The sequence below is a fragment of the Lacerta agilis genome, chromosome 1 (assembly GCF_009819535.1).
Source record: "Lacerta agilis isolate rLacAgi1 chromosome 1, rLacAgi1.pri, whole genome shotgun sequence".
NCBI lineage: Eukaryota > Metazoa > Chordata > Lepidosauria > Squamata > Lacertidae > Lacerta > Lacerta agilis.
In genome coordinates this window covers 64,128,777-64,145,622 of record NC_046312.1, presented here as the reverse complement: position 1 = coordinate 64,145,622, position 16,846 = coordinate 64,128,777, and the positions used below count along the sequence as shown (strand labels likewise).

The 16,846-nt window shown below is 41.6% G+C and overlaps 1 protein-coding gene across 1 annotated transcript in view; it reads right to left on the bottom strand.

The window, feature by feature from the left end:
• Positions 1–16,846, bottom strand: part of SPON1 (spondin 1) — a 271,260-nt gene that overhangs the window by 148,113 nt on the left and 106,301 nt on the right. Inside the window, exon 6 of the mRNA XM_033151839.1 lies at positions 16,094–16,242. Coding sequence (XP_033007730.1) covers positions 16,094–16,242 — 149 coding nt within the window. The remainder of the gene's footprint in view (positions 1–16,093; positions 16,243–16,846) is intronic.

Sequence of the window (16,846 nt, the reverse complement as noted above, 5' to 3'; positions counted from 1 at the left end):
GATCACATATCCAAGATATGGTGAGTGGCAATCATGAATTGTGTTGGGTTAGCCATAAAAAGTCGTCTCAACTGGCCATGTACCTGAAGCTATTTGCATGAAATGAATATGGTTTGTACTTTATATCAATTATAGGATCAATAGACTGTCCTGCAGGCTAGCTGGGGAACATTGCATCCAATATTCCTTATTTCCTTAGTGCAGGGTGCTTTGCATATGGAGGGATGAACAAACACATTTAGTCCCTCATCTGCAATTGCTAATCATACGGTCACATGCTAATCTGTTTAAATTCCAAGATGCACAGCCTTTTCTCATTTAGAGGCAAACTTTTGATTTTTTTTTTAATGAAATCGAAGTAAAATTTACTTCTCTTCCCAAATCTATCCAAAATGCCTACTTCACTGCTAGTGGCTCTGTTAGTTAATGATTTCTTTATTTAACAAAATGTATATATCACTTGGGACGTGGGTGGCGCTGTGGTCTAAACCACCGAGCCTAGGGCTTGCCGGTCAGAAGGTTGGCAGTTCGAATCCCCGCGGCGGGGTTAGCTCCCGTTGCTCAGTCCCTGCTCCTGCCAACCTAGCAGTTTGAAAGCACGTCAAAGTGCAAGCAGGTAAATAAAGGTAGGTACCGCTCCAGCGGGAAGGTAAATGGCTCACCAGAAGTGGCTTAGTCATGCTGGCCACATGACCCGGAAGCTGTATGCCAGCTCCCTCGGCCAGTAAAGCGAGATGAGCGCCTCAACCCCAGTGTCGTTCGCGACTGGACCTAATGGTCAGGGGTTCCTTTATCTTTACCTATATATCACTTGATTGCAGGAAAAAACCTCTACATGCTTTACAATGATATAAAACATTAACATTTTCAGAAAAAAACAGTTAAAAATATTAAAAACCATTCAAAGGATGATTAAGATCAACACTAGCTTTAAAAAAGGAGATAAAACTGCTTTTACCTCTAGATATCTTAGATAGGCTTGCTTAAACAAAACTGTTTTAAGCAGGCATGGGAAAGCAAACACACCTGCCTGCTATCGACAGACAGGGAGTTTCGAAGTGTAGGCACTGCCACACTAAAGTATCCATTTCTTATAAATCTGGAATGGGTATTATGTGGCAACTGTCAACAGTACCAGTTCCCCAGATCAAAACCTTTGAGTGGGCGTAATGAACCAAGACTGTATTTATTTCTGCAGATTCAAAGTTTCACAAGCAGCTTCATTCTCACCAAATCCAAATGCACACCCATTAAATGCTGCATTGCTGGACTACATCTGCATCCAGATGTGCGTCAGAGGGCTATGAGATGAATAAACTGACACTAGGCTCAAAGCATGTGACACACTACGTTCCAAAGATGCAGCAAACTGGAGCAGTGAACAGTAGGTAACCGGTAACACACACACACACACACACACACACACACACACTTTGGGAACACTGGGTGGGGGGGACCAAAAGCCCCTTGTTCATCCCTAGAATTGTTAGCCCTGACTATTCAGTGCTGTCTTATTTAAAACCAGCCCAACACAGCAAAAGTATACTCAATAGAGTGCTACATAATTTGATACACCCCCTAACATCCCTTATGTGCAGAAACTCATTATGCATTTCATCAAAGATGTTCCTAAGATGCTCAACAATGTGACAAATGCCTGCTTGGCACACTTTTGGGCAGAGTAACAAATGAAAGCAATGTACTCACTGCTTGAAAGAAATTGACTTCATTTTTGTTGTACATCCAGAAGACCTGTGTGGGCCAAGTGCTTATTAAGGTTTACAAATATTTTGACAAGCTCAGGCAGTACTTCCAGGGAGTCTAGACTTCTCTATGTTTTCTGGAAATAACATCTCAGTAGTGTTGCCAAATGCAACCGAGATAAAATTAATACAACTAAAAGGTAAAATTTTGCTTGAGCGCCCAAAAATATGTGTTAGAATGGCGATATATTAAGAGCAGTTTCTCTAGGAGAAGCACAGCTTATATCTCTTCTCAAAAGGTTCACGGTCTGTGTGTTTGTGGAGTCACACATAGACACACTCTCACATGCAGTCCAGTGGCCGGGGCCACTTTTCAGAAACTCTATGTTTCATTAATCTCTTGAAGTGGTGGATTGAGAATGCAAGGTCAAGGTCCCTATATTACGAAGGCTCAACATATAAACTCTTTGATGACCGATTGAGAATATATGACTTTGTATTTGCAGTTGAACAAATGTGGAACGTGTGTGCATACGCTTTCCTGTGCAGTGTAAGATAGCCAACTACAACAACTAAAATACAAGTGACTTCATTGATATACCTGTGTACAAGGCTCCCAGTTTTCTCTAAACCCTACCTAATCCTTGTTAATCAACTCCTTGTGGACTTCCCTTCTTACAGTTCTCTCCTTCTCACATCTTGCTAAAACAATTCCTCCCACTGATGTGAAGACGCCACCTGCCTCCTTAATTCTCTCTGTTCCTTGTTATGATTCCTTTCAGCTATGAATCTATGAATCTCATCTATAGCTTTTCTGTGATATGGCTTGCACCATATATGGTAAAAAAATTATCCAAGTTTTTAATAATATATAGTGACATTAACTACCGTTGGTTTTGACAGAAGTTTTTGTTTTTCAGCTGCTGGGATTTGAACATATCAAGAAGATACATTTAGCCTAACAAACCTTATCTCTTGGCAAAAAAAAAAGGAACAGCATTTCCTATGTCAAATGTCAGCGCTAGCCTTTATCCACCATCCTTTCATTTGCAATAACAATGCAAAACATCCAGACTTTCACAAGGCGGGATTCCAAATGATTAGCTGTTTTCCCAGCCAGAACACAGACTCTCCCCAGTTTCACAAACATGGGGAATTTATTCAGACATACCTAATTGGAAAGACTGCAGTAACCATTGAACCAATTTTAGTTCATTGATTGGAATATGCAATTGCTCTGCTTGACACAGAACACAAAGGTTAATCTCTTTTGTTTTTCCTTATTCATATAAGAACAGGGTTTGCCCGGAACACAATTTTATGCTCTCTCTTACTGGCACTAGATTAATAAATAAAGAAGAGAGTTTTACCCTTTGCAGAAAAGGTATCAGATAAAATGGTACACAAGAGGAAATGCCAGATGTTATTGCAATGAAGGATTTTATTTTATTTATTTTTGTTTCAGAAGAAAACTTTTATTCAAAATGAATGCTGGGTTTCCATTTTACTTGCCACAGTACTTCCCTAAGAAACTGAAAGTATATCCAGTGCTCCAAACAGTGTTTATCTTGTAAGTTTAATCTCTGTGCAGTCATACCTCATGTTACGGATGCTTCAGGTTACGTGTTTTCGGGTTGCGGAAAACCCGGAAGTACCGGAACGGGTTACTTCCGGGTTTCGCCACTTGTGTATGCGCAGAAGTGCTAAATCGCGCCAGCACCTGCACAGACGCGGCACTTCAAGATGTGAACACTAAAGGTTGCGGACATGCCTCCGTCACGGATTACATCCGCAACCCAAGGTTCCACTGTACTAATATTTTAGAATGTAATCAGGAAGAGGAAACCACAGAACGTGGCAATGAACAATAAGGGAGGGAAGGATAGCAGGAAGTGGAAGAGAAAGCAGATTTGAAAAAGAGTGTTAGAAAAAGCATACAAGGGGGGGGGGACTTACTGGGAATCAGTGAGTTGTACTTAATGGTGCAAGTTGACTTCCACTTATGCAATGGGACTTCTGCTTTCTCATATTCCCCCATGTGCCCATAAAACATGCTCCAGAGGGACCCTCAACTGTCTGTAGCAGAGTCTGTAGCACCTCCTACAAGACTCCCAGGATGCCTGGGAGTCTTGTAGGAGGTGAGATGCAGGTAGGTCCCATTGTACAACAGCTGAATTAGATAGAACCAGTAAAAATAGTCACAGATACACCTGTCTAAAGAAGTCTGCAACTAAGGCTACTTCAGCACAAGATGCTAAAATACGCCTTTGAGCTTCTATCACACTATTTCATTATTTGTACTATGTGCAAATAGACCACCGAAGAAAATTAATCACATAACAGACTGATGTAAGAACAATCCAATTTAAGCCCCAGATGTGAAAACAAGACAAGGACTTCCACTTCACTGGAATTTAGGATTCATAGTAGCAGTTATCAACCAGGGATTGAGAGCTGGTACATTTGAAATTGCTGCCATTTGGGTTCCTCAACAGTTCTCAAGTAGCAATTTACATGTGGAAACTTATATTGAGAAAATTCCCTTAGGCACAGAGTCAGCCACAATACGCATGAATGGTTTGCCATGTAGAGACAGTCATGAAGAATACCAGGTCATGATGAATTGAATATGGCAGCTATTTTGTAAATGGTCTCAACCAAGCCATTTTCACTCACCTGAAAGGTGCATCATGTAATCAAGGGAGAGTGGGCTTCTCTAATTCATGTTGCCATGAGAATAAATGAAATAAAATTGTGTGGCACTTGTCAGATGGTCCAGCAAAGATGAACAACATTGCAGCTTTTCTTGCAGAGCTGTGCACTGTATGTGTGTTTGTTGATTTAGCAGTGACACAAAAACACTGGCTTTACCATAATGTCATTCCTGGCCAGCTTCCTCACAAGTGCACCAATTACTAGGCTTTACTCTTGCACTACTAACAAGTTAAATCATTCCTATTCATTCCCTCCCTTCCATACTACGGCCAGCGAGAGTTACTAGGGGCAGACTTTGGTAATCTTTAATAATATGGCACCCAGTGCAAGCCCAAAATTTGGTGACCCCAAATGGATCTTCTCAATTATGGATCTTCTCGATTCTGTGACCCCTTGGCTTGGTGCTCTGTGTAGCAGAGCCATCTGCACCACCCTAAATCTGGCACTGGAGTTACAAAAAATGGGAAACAGAAAGCAGCCTCCTGTCTGCTGTGAAATGAGTCCGCTGACCTAGCAGGCCAGAGGTCTGGAGGGGTACAGTATGAAGCTGAAAGCCGAGATCAATTCCTGCTCCTGGAATATAGTGCCCTTCTGAATTTCCTAATATTTTCCTACAGTGGCTGTATCCTATGTGAGTTGAAAAGAAAAGGGCATTATTTAATTAATTATTGCAAATGGGAAAGTGTGGAGGCAGTGGGAGAAATCAATCACTTCAGCAGCCAGTCTCATTAGAATATAGAGCTCCCACTCAGCAAGAGGGAGTCTCTATGTGCTCCGGTGAGGTCAAAACAATATATTTTGTTTTCTCCATTAGCCTGGTAGACGATGTCCCTTTCTCCTTAGGTTCAACCACTCCATAGCCACACTAGGGTTTCTCGATTTGGTTCTTTATAAGAAGAGCCATAAGCAAGTGGGATTACATAGTTTCTGTACAGCTAAGAATAGAGTTGAATTTCTGAACAAGAGGAGTTGTAAGGCAGAGAAGAACTGCTGCCTGCTGGAATAGCTGGTATAAAGCAGTTTCTCAGCTGGATGCCTTTGTCTGTCCATTTCACACCATCCACCTTGTCCAGCATTGCCAGCTTTCTACCCCTCATAATAATTGGGTATTTGCCCACACTTGGTAGACCTTTTCCAAATGGCCCCTTACATTGTGGGCAAAAAAATAAGGCAAACATTAGCAATCAACACATCTTCTCTCTAAATCAGAAGGCACAAGCTCCATTATTAAAGGTCTCAGGTGTGAAAACGAGATCACTTTAGGAACATGTCACATTTTAAAATGCAGATGTGAAGGTATTTTAAATCCACATCACCTCCCATTCTTATGGCATGATTATAAATTATGCACAAAATATTCCATCTCAAATTTCGCAGCTGCTTTCTGCCAAATCGATTTTGCTTCCAATTAATTTTAAATAATTCAGACTTGCCTGAAAACAAAAGGTAAAACAAATGAAGAGGTTCTGGGGATGGGAAGTGTCAAGATATACTTGCTTTCAAGCTTTTGCTTATTTATAAGTTATAACCACAGAGCTGGAGCACATTAATTAACCTAATATGAGGTATCATAAATCTAAAGGTTTGCTTAACTGAACTTTCTTAGTGCTGTGGCCTCCAGCTAGAGGTGCCAGGAAAAGTTTAATGAGAAATGAGACTTGAGACTTTTGACTCCTCCTGAATAAAACCACGCTGCATGGAGCCCAGCTCACAGTGCACAGGACTGATGGGGAGGGAGGGTGGAATGACAGTGTGAAAAAACTCTCATGTGCCAAATTGTCAATGAGAAAAGTTAGTGATCAGCATTTCAGTTTGCTGCATTTCAGATCCCATGGGACTTTAGTCAAAACATAACCATGAACCCCTCACCTCAGCCTCTCACACACTGATTTACAGCTAATTAAAAACAAGAATAGCAGCTGTCACACTTACAGAAGACCTGTCCTCAAAATATGAGATGCAATTTGGTTTGCAGAAGTGTCGCAGTTGTAATATGTATGGAGCCAGCTTAGTATATGAAACTGGGTTTCTCCACACACCCCAAAATGAGAATACAACAAAAGTGGCCTCTTTGGGGAGGGAAGAAGGGGGGCAAATTTACAGAAGGGACACAACTTTGCTGATCACTTAAAAGAACATGCTGCTAGCACACCTAAGTGAATACAAAGGCAGACACACATACAATTTCCACAAGCCTAAGCCCAGGCACCTGACTCGGACAACCGCCTATGAATTACAGTGGTGCCCCGCTAGACGAATGCCTCGCTAGACGAAAAACTCACTAGACGAAGGCATTCGTCTAGCGAAAGGCTGCCCCGCTAGACGAAAAAGTCTATGGGGCTGCCTCGCAAGACGAAAAATTTTCATCTTTTTTTTTTCGTTTTGCGGAGTGCGGCTGTCATTGCCGCTCCGCAAGAAGAAAAACCCGCTAGACGAAAATTTTCGCAGAACGAATTATTTTCGTCTAGCGGGGCACCACTGTACTTGCTTCATGTCAAAACACACTTACACACTGATTTTAAGATTATAAAAAGAAAGAAAAATACTCTAAATTTCAGCCTGGGGCTGCAATTCTTTACCCACTTACTTGGGAGTAAACACACTAAACAGAATGAGGCTTTTTCAGCATTGGCAAGCCATTTTATAATTTATACACCTGTTCTTAAGGCAACCCTTCAATTCAAAATCTCTCTCTCTCTCTATATATATATATACCGGTGTGTGTGTGTGTATATATATACACACACACACACACACACACACACTGGTATATATATTTGGGAGGTGTTGGGGAACCTCTAAAGCAGGGGTCGGCAACCTAAGGCCCATGGGCCACAAGCAGCCCCCGTGCACTGCACTAAATCGGCGTGGAGCAGAGCGGGGACCACCTTCCGCAATGCTGGCCAGCTTCCCATTGGCTGCAGGAAGCTCCTGCAGCCAATGGGAAGCTACACACGCCTCCTCCGTGCTGGAAGGAGCACCAGAAATAGTGTTTGCGCATGCGTGTGCATGCATGCACTCCAGCCCACTGCGTCTGCGTGACCGTGAACCGGCCCAAGCCACAAAAACTTTGCTGACTCCTGTTCTAAAGTGTCAAGAAGAGTGTCTAAGGTGGTTAATTGAGGAATGTAATCTTAGGACAAACCGGGATTTTCATTTAAATTGTATAAATCTGAAGTGATTTCTTCCCAATAGTAATAATTTAAAGTATTGCTGCTATACATTCCTAAAATAAACTTCATTTTTTGTTAAAACTGGTAATTTATGGAAGCTAAATACAGACACTAATAAGTAAGTATTACTGAGAGTTAACCATTTACCTTAATTGGCCAGAAATAGCTCAGAAAGTACTTGGGCAAATGTAGATCTATACATGCAAAGAGTTTCTAATTTCGAAACATCTGGCCACCATCCAGCTACAGATGGATTTAAATCTCTGCAAATTCTTTGCAGCAGTGCTGTGCTATATTTCGTAAATATAGTCCATGCCGTAATCAACAGTTCCACAAGGCAAACCAATGAGAGTTCTCCTAAATGTCACTGTTGCACCTGTTACTCTGAGAATGCTATCCAAAAATAGAAGGAGCAGCTCCATAGAATACAGATTTTTCAATGCGAGAGAGCATTTTGAACTGCAACATCTCTACCTTCTGTTCTGACACTTGAGCTTTTCTACAATACGATGCATTTTAGATGCCTAAAACTTGCAGCTTAGGGCCCTTTCAAGCATTCTGGATTGCTTTCACATAAATTAGGGAGTTAAAGTAGGGAGAAAGAGGACACAGATCACATGCACGGTGACCACTAAAGCTAATCTGAGAGCTCTCAAATGAGAACTGTCAACTCAAGATAGGAGTGGTGGGTTTTTGTTTTTTTGTTTTTTTTAAAAAACAGAGCTATTCTCCATCACCACCAGTTACAAGCAACCACTTTCTCCAGACAATGTATTGTTCTTGGCATTGGGGGGGACAGCAGCCAACACACACACACAGTTATGGTCCCTGGTCCTGATTGGCGTAACTGTGCCCCTGAAGGACCAAGTGCACAGCCTGGGAGTCATTTTGGACTCTCAGCTGTCCATGGAGGCGCAGGTCAATTCTGTGTCCAGGGCAGCTGTTTACCAGCTCCATCTGGTACGCAGGCTGAAACCCTACCTGCCCGCGAACTGTCTCACCAGATTAGTGCATGCTCTAGTTATCTCCTGCTTGAACTACTACAATGCGCTCTACGTGAAGATGACCCGGAAACTGCAACTAATCCAGAATGCGGCAGCTAGACTGGTGACTGGGAGCGGCCACCGAGATCACTTAACACCAGTCTTGAAAGACCTACATTGGCTCCCGGTACGTTTCCGAGTACAATTCAAAGTGTTGGTGCTGACCTTTAAAGCCCTAAATGGCCTCGGCCCAGTATACCTGAAGGAGCGTCTCCAACCCCATCGTTCTGCCCAGACACTGAGTTCAAGCACCGAGGACCTTCTGGCGGTTCCCTCCCTGCAAGAAGTGAAGTTACAGGGAACCAGGCAGAGGGCCTTCTCAGTAGTGGCACCCACCCTGTGGAACACCCTCCCACCAGATGTCAAAGGAAAAAACAACTACCAGAGTTTTAGGAGACATCTGAAGGAAGCCCTGTTTAGGGAAGCTTTTAATGTTTGATGGTCTATTGTATTTTAATATTTTTTGGAAGCCGCCCAATTATTATTATTATTATTATTATTATTATTATTATTATTATTATTATTACTACTACTACTATTATGGCTGCTGAGAGGAGTCCTGAAAACATGCTAAACACCCTCCAGTTTACCACCTAAAAATGTGTTGGCACATTTGGGGAAGAATTATGCTCCACTCTACTCTGGATGAAAACCAGTTGTGACTTTGCTTTCTGCAAGGGTTGTGGTATTTGCTGATTCATCCCACCAACTGCAGCCCACTGCTCTCTATGAAACCTGCTCCTTATGTCCGTAGAAGGGAGAAGGACCCTCTAAAACAGTATATCATGGAGGGCTGCAGTAAGGAGAGGGGTAATTAGCAAAAGTTGAGGCTCCAGTACTTTGGCCACCTCATGAGAAGAGAAGACTCTCTAGAAAAGACCCTGATGTTGGGAAAGATGGAGGGCACAAGGAGAAGGGGACGACAGAGGATGAGATGGTTGGACAGTGTTCTCGAAGCTACTAACATGAGTTTGGCCAAACTGCGAGAGGCACTGAAGGATAGGCGTGCCTGGCGTGCTCTGGTCCATGGGGTCACGAAGAGTCGGACACGACTGAACGACTGAACAACAACAAATTAGCAAAAACTGGATGCCCCACCAAGCACAAGAGGAAACATTTTCCAGCAAAGCCAAGCCACCATTAGATTCACCTCATCATAGCCCTTCTCAGAGTTAGTTTCACACTCAATCACTCTTCTCAGTGGAAGGGGCAGATGGGTCTCCTAACAACGCTCAGCACCCTTTGCAAACTACACATGCCAGGATTCTCTGGGGAAAGCCATGACTGTTTATAAAGTTGTATGATACTGCTCTCAATCTATGGTGCAGATGGGGTCTATGCTAGTGATGTGTAGGTCCAGACCTTGATAAAACAACCTGGTGCAGTACCATAAAGTATGGGCTGGTCAGGGCAGGCAGAAGATTAGATTGGGATCTACTGGAAGATCACTGGATAATTCACAATAGACTAACAAGAGTAATTTGCAGTTTATAAACTCACATTTAGGAAAAACAACAAAAAAAGTCTTCCTTCTCTTCTAAATTAGGCTGCTGGAAAAAAGTCCGTTTGGGGGAAAACCAGGAGGAGTTTTACATACGAAATGACTATGACCTCTGTTCTGGTGCTGAAAACAACTTTCTGGGCTAAAAATGAGCACAATGTAAAGAGAGAGAGAGAGAGAGAGAGAGAGTAGGAAAATCATGTGCAAAAAACACAAAATTCATTCTGCAACCCTGAAACCTGCTCATCTACTCTGTGTAGACTTTTAACATTAATTATACTGGAAAGGTGTGGTTATTCAACAATACAGATGCATGGCAGGAGGGAGAGAAAACTTCCATAGGTGCTAATTGGGATCTTGCAGCAGGTGTTTAAAAAACAGTCATAATCTGTTACTGTCCCAGAGTTTTCAAGGAAAAGTCCATTACACAAAACAGGTTCCTGTAATAGTTATTTACTGGCTATGCAACATGCAGACTATTAATTCCTAGAAGCTGACTTCCTCAGTTCGCTTATTGGACCAAGTGCAAACAAAGCTCATATAGCAATCAATAGTTGTTGCAATCAAAGGGTAAAGCAACCTTGAGTTATTGAATTTATCTTACAAGGCATTTAACTTTAACCAACAACAAGCAGTCAGGTGGCGATTTTTCACCCAAGAAGGTAAAATTATAACGTCCCAATACAGATGAGCCAATTCTACATCGGCTATTTACATGCATATGCATATGCATATGCAAAACAAAACAAAACAAAACAAAACAAAAAACCAAGCACACCTGCAGTATTCAGTGGCACTTACATAAAGAACATTTTAATGTTTATCAAACGGATGGAAATTTGCATAGTTTAATATAATAATAGTAATCTGTACTTCTGAATGCAAGCAACATATAACACTTTAGTATATAGTGGCTGTCAAGCATATCACATGACCTCATTGTCGCCTCATGTAAGGATAACAACACATTACGGGTCAGATCCAGAAGCATTGCAAAACTTCTTGCCCAAGGCCTCCAAATGACACTAACACCCAGTCTTCCACACTCTCTTGCAGAGTACCATACAATGTCATTCACTAGCTCTTGCCAGACTCCTCTCCCCAGCACCACACTAATCAATTTCTATACCCAACCCTATGCACTGACTCTGAGGAAACTTAACACATTTCAGCATTCAGAAAACTGCTTTTCTTCTCCTTTGTTGCATAATTAGTAGGGGTTCATAAACATGCTAGGTCTGGGGTGCAGGTAATCCTTTAAATCACAGCTCAGCCATACAGTTCATGGAGGGGTCTTCATCTAATCCAGTCATGTACCCTTGGCATGTATTAACACAACCTAGTTAAACATGATGCCTGGCATATAAAAACATCACCTGCACCAGCAACCTTGTCCAAATGTCACGCTGTACATGTGGTAACATTTAAAAAGAAAGAAAGAAAGCAAAAAATAATCTTGCACTTAACTTTGACCTCTTAGGATTTTTCTGAAGATATATTGATGTATTTGTAACTTCTTCAAACTTTGGGTAAAGTGTTGCAGAAAAAAACAAAAACAAAATACCTTAATGCACAAGTCCTAAATTTAATATTGTACCTTCTGCTGCATTGAATGGATATTCAGAGCTAGAACATCTGCCTTGCATGTAGAAGGTCTCGGGTTCAATCCCTGGCATCTCCAGATGGGAGGCTAGAAATAACCCCCATCTGAAACAGCCTATATAGTCACAATTGTAGGTGGTTCTTAAAAACTAAACTAAAACCTGGAAAGAAATATACAGTCTCACACTTTTGTTCCCCAGTAATCAGCATTAAGAGGCATCCTGCCTATGATATTCTCACTAGTAGTCATGAATGCATTGCTGTCTCTCAAAAATATCTAGAAATACGAAGCATGCGGATTTATACCCAAACACCCATGCTCTGTTTTCTTCATCCCCAAAGAGATGACCAATGAAGTGAAGCAAAAGCAGGAAAAGCTCTGCAACTGATACTGTCACATCACAAACTGTGCATTATTAGACATCACTGGGAGCAAAAGGAGAGAAGAGGGAAAACACAAAGGCTGCTATTTTGAGTGCAGACACACATCCTCTGCATTTTCTAGTTATCCCCTAAGCAGCACCCATTATGCACCTATGGGAAATGAAATAAGTCACATTAGAAGCACAGTATTTCACTCTAATGGCCAAGCTTTACCTTATGGGCATACACACTTTTCTTGCTTAGCTAAGCAGACCTGGGTGAGACCAGGGGAATTCAATTATTCATTCATTTCACATTTGATATATTGAAAACGAGTCCCCATTTAAATTCAAGCCTGGAAGTATTAGCTCAGGACGCATTTAGAACAAAACCTTACTATAGCCTGAGGGAAGACTCCTGGGTACAAATTTCTCCTGCTTGAATCACAGACAGGAGCTCTCCTTGAAGATAACAAGAGCCACCTATGCATATCAAATACTCGAATTTAGCCCTGAGGGTCAGCCACTGCCTTCAATTGCCATATGTAGCTCCTTATTCCGCCATTCCATGATGCAGATTCCTGAGCCTTTATTTATTTATTTATTTATTTATTTATTTATTTATTTATTTATTTATGTGCAGCCCAGCAAATAATTTTCTTGATATCTTCTTTTACCCATGTCATAAAATGGAGAATAAAGTCATTCTGAAGGTGGGTTACTTTATAGATGGGGAAATCTTCATGTTTTGTAATTGAGGGGCCATTGCACGGTACAAAACCCAGCTTGACATGTGATCTCTGGGATGGCCACTTACAAACACATTGTCAAAAAGAATCACCAAATAAAAATGACAGAAGAGTACGGCTGATTTGCCAGAAGTTGCATATGCTAATTATAGATACAGAGATAAATTTATAAAGGATTTGTATAATTTAAGCTGAAATATACATCTCACTGAAGTGGGGAAGAGCCCCTCAGTCTGGTCTGTGTGCCTCTTCAGTCTGCTATCCAGATTGATGGGAAACTTCAAGGTCCCAGTTTTTCCTTCTTTTGGTTCTTTAACTCTGCCTTTGAACTGGACTTGGAAGAATCGCAAGGCAGTCCTTCAAACAGAGCAAGAGTGGCAAAGCTATGGCCCTCCATATATTGTTGGACTCAAATACCTATCAGGCCCAGCTAGCATGGTGAAGAGCCAGGGAGTTATGTAGTCTAGCAACATTTGGCAGGCCAAAGATTAGCAACCCCTAAAATAAAGAATGTCTTAAAATAGGATGTTTTATCTATGTTTCCTGCATTTCAGGAGTTTGGACTAGATGACCTTTTGGGTCCCTTCCAACTCGACAATTCTGTGATTCTATTCCTCTCTTAAGCAGGACACATGGGCACCCCATGTCAGAAATTTTGTCTTCAAAAGCACAAAAACAGAATAAGAGCCCTGCTGAATCAGACCAAAGGCCCATCCAGACCATTATCCTCTTCCCAAAGTGGACAGCCACATTCATGTGGGAAACCCCTAGGGAGGCTTGGGTTTTTATGATCTTATGGATGGATGTGGTATTTTAGCTGAATTTTGCTGTTACCCACCCCAAAATCCTTGGATGAAGGGCATGCTATAGATCAGGGTTTGGCAAAGTTTACCTCGCCTGGGCCGGTTCACCCCAGCGTAGATCCCTCTGTGGGCTGGTCTGCGCGTGCACATGAGCGTGCATGCCCACGATTTCTGGCCTCTGTGTCTGCGCAGACGCGATTTCCAGCGCCATGGAAGTGAGTCCCTGTGTCACGCTGCACTGGTTTAGCGCAGCACGTGGGGAATCACTGAGCGGGTGGCTCAGTTTGGGGGTGGCTCGTGGCTGGTTAAATGCCCCCCCGTGGGCCGCTTGTGGCCCATGGGCCTTAGGTTGCCTACCCCTGCTATAAATGGTCTATATAAATAAGTTATATTCCACTCTTTTTAGGGTGAGAAAAATCACAAAAATATGGCTTCCACAACTGTGACAGAGAGTGGGGAAATCAAGTAACTTCCATTAAGCCTGAACACATTCGTCTGGAATGAAGAACTCAGAAAAAGGAAGTTTATCACATTACAGTGTTTGGACATGCATCACCTACATGTCAGCATTTCCTCAACAATGAATTTCTATAAATAAGTCACTTGATTTTAGGTCAGACTTGAGTTTTCCACCTGTGACTTCCAATATAAGTGCTCTAAGGCTCCAAACTTAACTTTGCTACATGTTCATCGTATCATGTTAGCTAGGTATATTAATACTATTAGCTTAATCAAAACCCTTTTCTCTTAAGCCTCTTTCAAAAATCTTTATTTTTTGGAGATAGGAATAAAACAGGTGAACAAATATCTAACGGTGTTGCCAGATACTTTTTTAGAAAACACTCCAGTAAGAGGTTAGAGGGACCAAGTGCAGTGGGTTTCTAAGTGAGAAGTTAGCTATATCAAGGTTCATATGAGAGTGAGCATAACTCCTATTTTAATTATTTCGCAATAATTCCATGAAATTATAGGCAGCAATCCAATATCGAAGCAAAAATGAATATCAAGCTATTTAGCCAGCAAAAACTTACCAGGTTCATTTCAAATGATGCATTAGGCACTAGAGCAGAGACTTCCAGAATCACAATAATCTATATTATACTATCTTATATTCATGATTTAACATTTTTTAAAAGCAGGACATGCACAGTGTGTTAAAAGTTTCAAAAAAGAAAAATGCCTTTCCCAGTGTTTTCCCTGATACAGCCACTCCATGGGACTTTATATGTGACATCAATATTTCTCTATTAAAACTTTAGGACTTCATATTTGAGGGACTGAGATAAGAGGCCAAATCCTAAACTGTAGCTCTATTGCCACAATGGACTTCCATGTGCTTTTTCTTCCTTCCCTGTCCCCTTCAGTCCACCCCTCCTGCTGTCTGGGAGACACCTGCAGAGCAGATGTGGGGGGGGGGGGGAGGAAATAGAAGCCCCGTTGTGCCACTGGAACTACACATGTGGAGCACTGGATACAAACCGTGCTCTCTTAAAAAACAACTGCAAGTCCCATAGTCCCTTCATTCATGCTGCTGTTTTCTGTACATTTGCAGTAGATAACAGAGTCACTGGTTAAGTTTCAGGAAAGGGAACAAATACAAGCAGAGACACTGATCCCAGTAAGGGTGGGATCTAATTTCCCTTCTAAATGCACAGGCCCCAGAAGATCAATTAGCAAATAAGCTGTCTTTAATTACAGCCACTCTTCTGTACTTAATATTTTACTTGTTACTTATACAAAAATGGCAAGTTAGAGTTCAGGATTGCACCACTGATTTTTCAAACCTTACCAGTAGTTTCTATAAGCCTAGCTTTATTTGACACCTATTCCCAGAAGTCAGACACCATCTACTACCACACTTTTCATTTTCACCCAGAAAATTGACCCTTTTTTTTTTTTCAATCTGGGATGGTGTAAAGTAAGGTTACCAGATGTCCCTATTTCCCAGGGACAGTCCCCAGATTCACAAATCAGTCCCCTGAGAAAATCCATCTATTTAGTAGGAAGTTGGGAAGTGTCCTCAGATTCATTGAAAAAAATCTGGTAATCTTAGTGTAAAGTGCAGTACCGGTAATTCACATGCCATACTTATTTCTCTCTGTGTATGTTATGCAGATGCTGCAGATCATTTGCACATTGATCTGCGAAAAATGCACACATGTACAGAACAGTCCTAAGTCAAAGCTATAAGTAAAGTCAATAGTTCAATGTTTTCATTAAGAAAAGAGTGAATCAGAAGACACTCTTTACTGAATATTCAGTCACAAGGCTAAATCTTAAAACCATTAGCCAGGAAAACTCTAATTGACTTTGTTAAGGTTTGCTAAAACAGTGAGGCCTAACAGTAGCAAGATCTTTCCAACCTGATTCACATTTTCAGCTCCTGGCAACTATACATTTTAAAATGATTTTCTTTGTTTTAATAAATTAAATGACAATTACCTGCTGCCGAATTTCTTCTTCCATTTTTACTGGTGAGCCAAGTTCTGCAACTTGCTTAACTCCTTCACTTGCATATCCTCCATATTCCCAAAGTACGTAGTTCTTTGAATGAGACCCACCAATGATTGCAGACCAGTGGTTAGCTCGCCCTTTAACCAAAGAAGATAAAATAATACAGTAAGTAGCTTTAGAGAAGATTGTCCTACAATGAAATGCCACTTGCCTTCTGTAGGAGCTAAAGTGAGATGTAGCCACAGAAAGCATATAATATTATCTTCTATTGTCTCGTTTCCATTTACAGGACTCCATTCTGAAGGCTCTCTTCTGAAGCTATAGCGTTCAGTATTCCAGACAGATAGGCAGGCCCTTTCCAGGATACTCCAATACATTTCTCTTCTTCCTCGCAACTTTCCATTTCTCCCTCACAGTATGTTAGTATTCCATGCCAACCAAGCAAGTTGTGTCATCATTGGGCTGTCCTTGGTGGACTCCCCCTGCCCTCAAATCCACTATCTCAATCTCAGTAAGAGATTCTAGTTCATTACCCAGGGTTCAGTTTCCTTGGAATGAAGGTCAACAGAGACTGTTGGGTCTGGAGGATATATGGTTTTATTTACACATATATACAAACTGAGTATCACATGGAGGGGCTCCTAGTGTTAGTACTCCAACAAAACTTGCTTCCCCATTTGCTTACCAGGAGAACCCCAAATCCAGCTTTGGATCCAGCACAGAGCAGACGTGTCTCTGTCC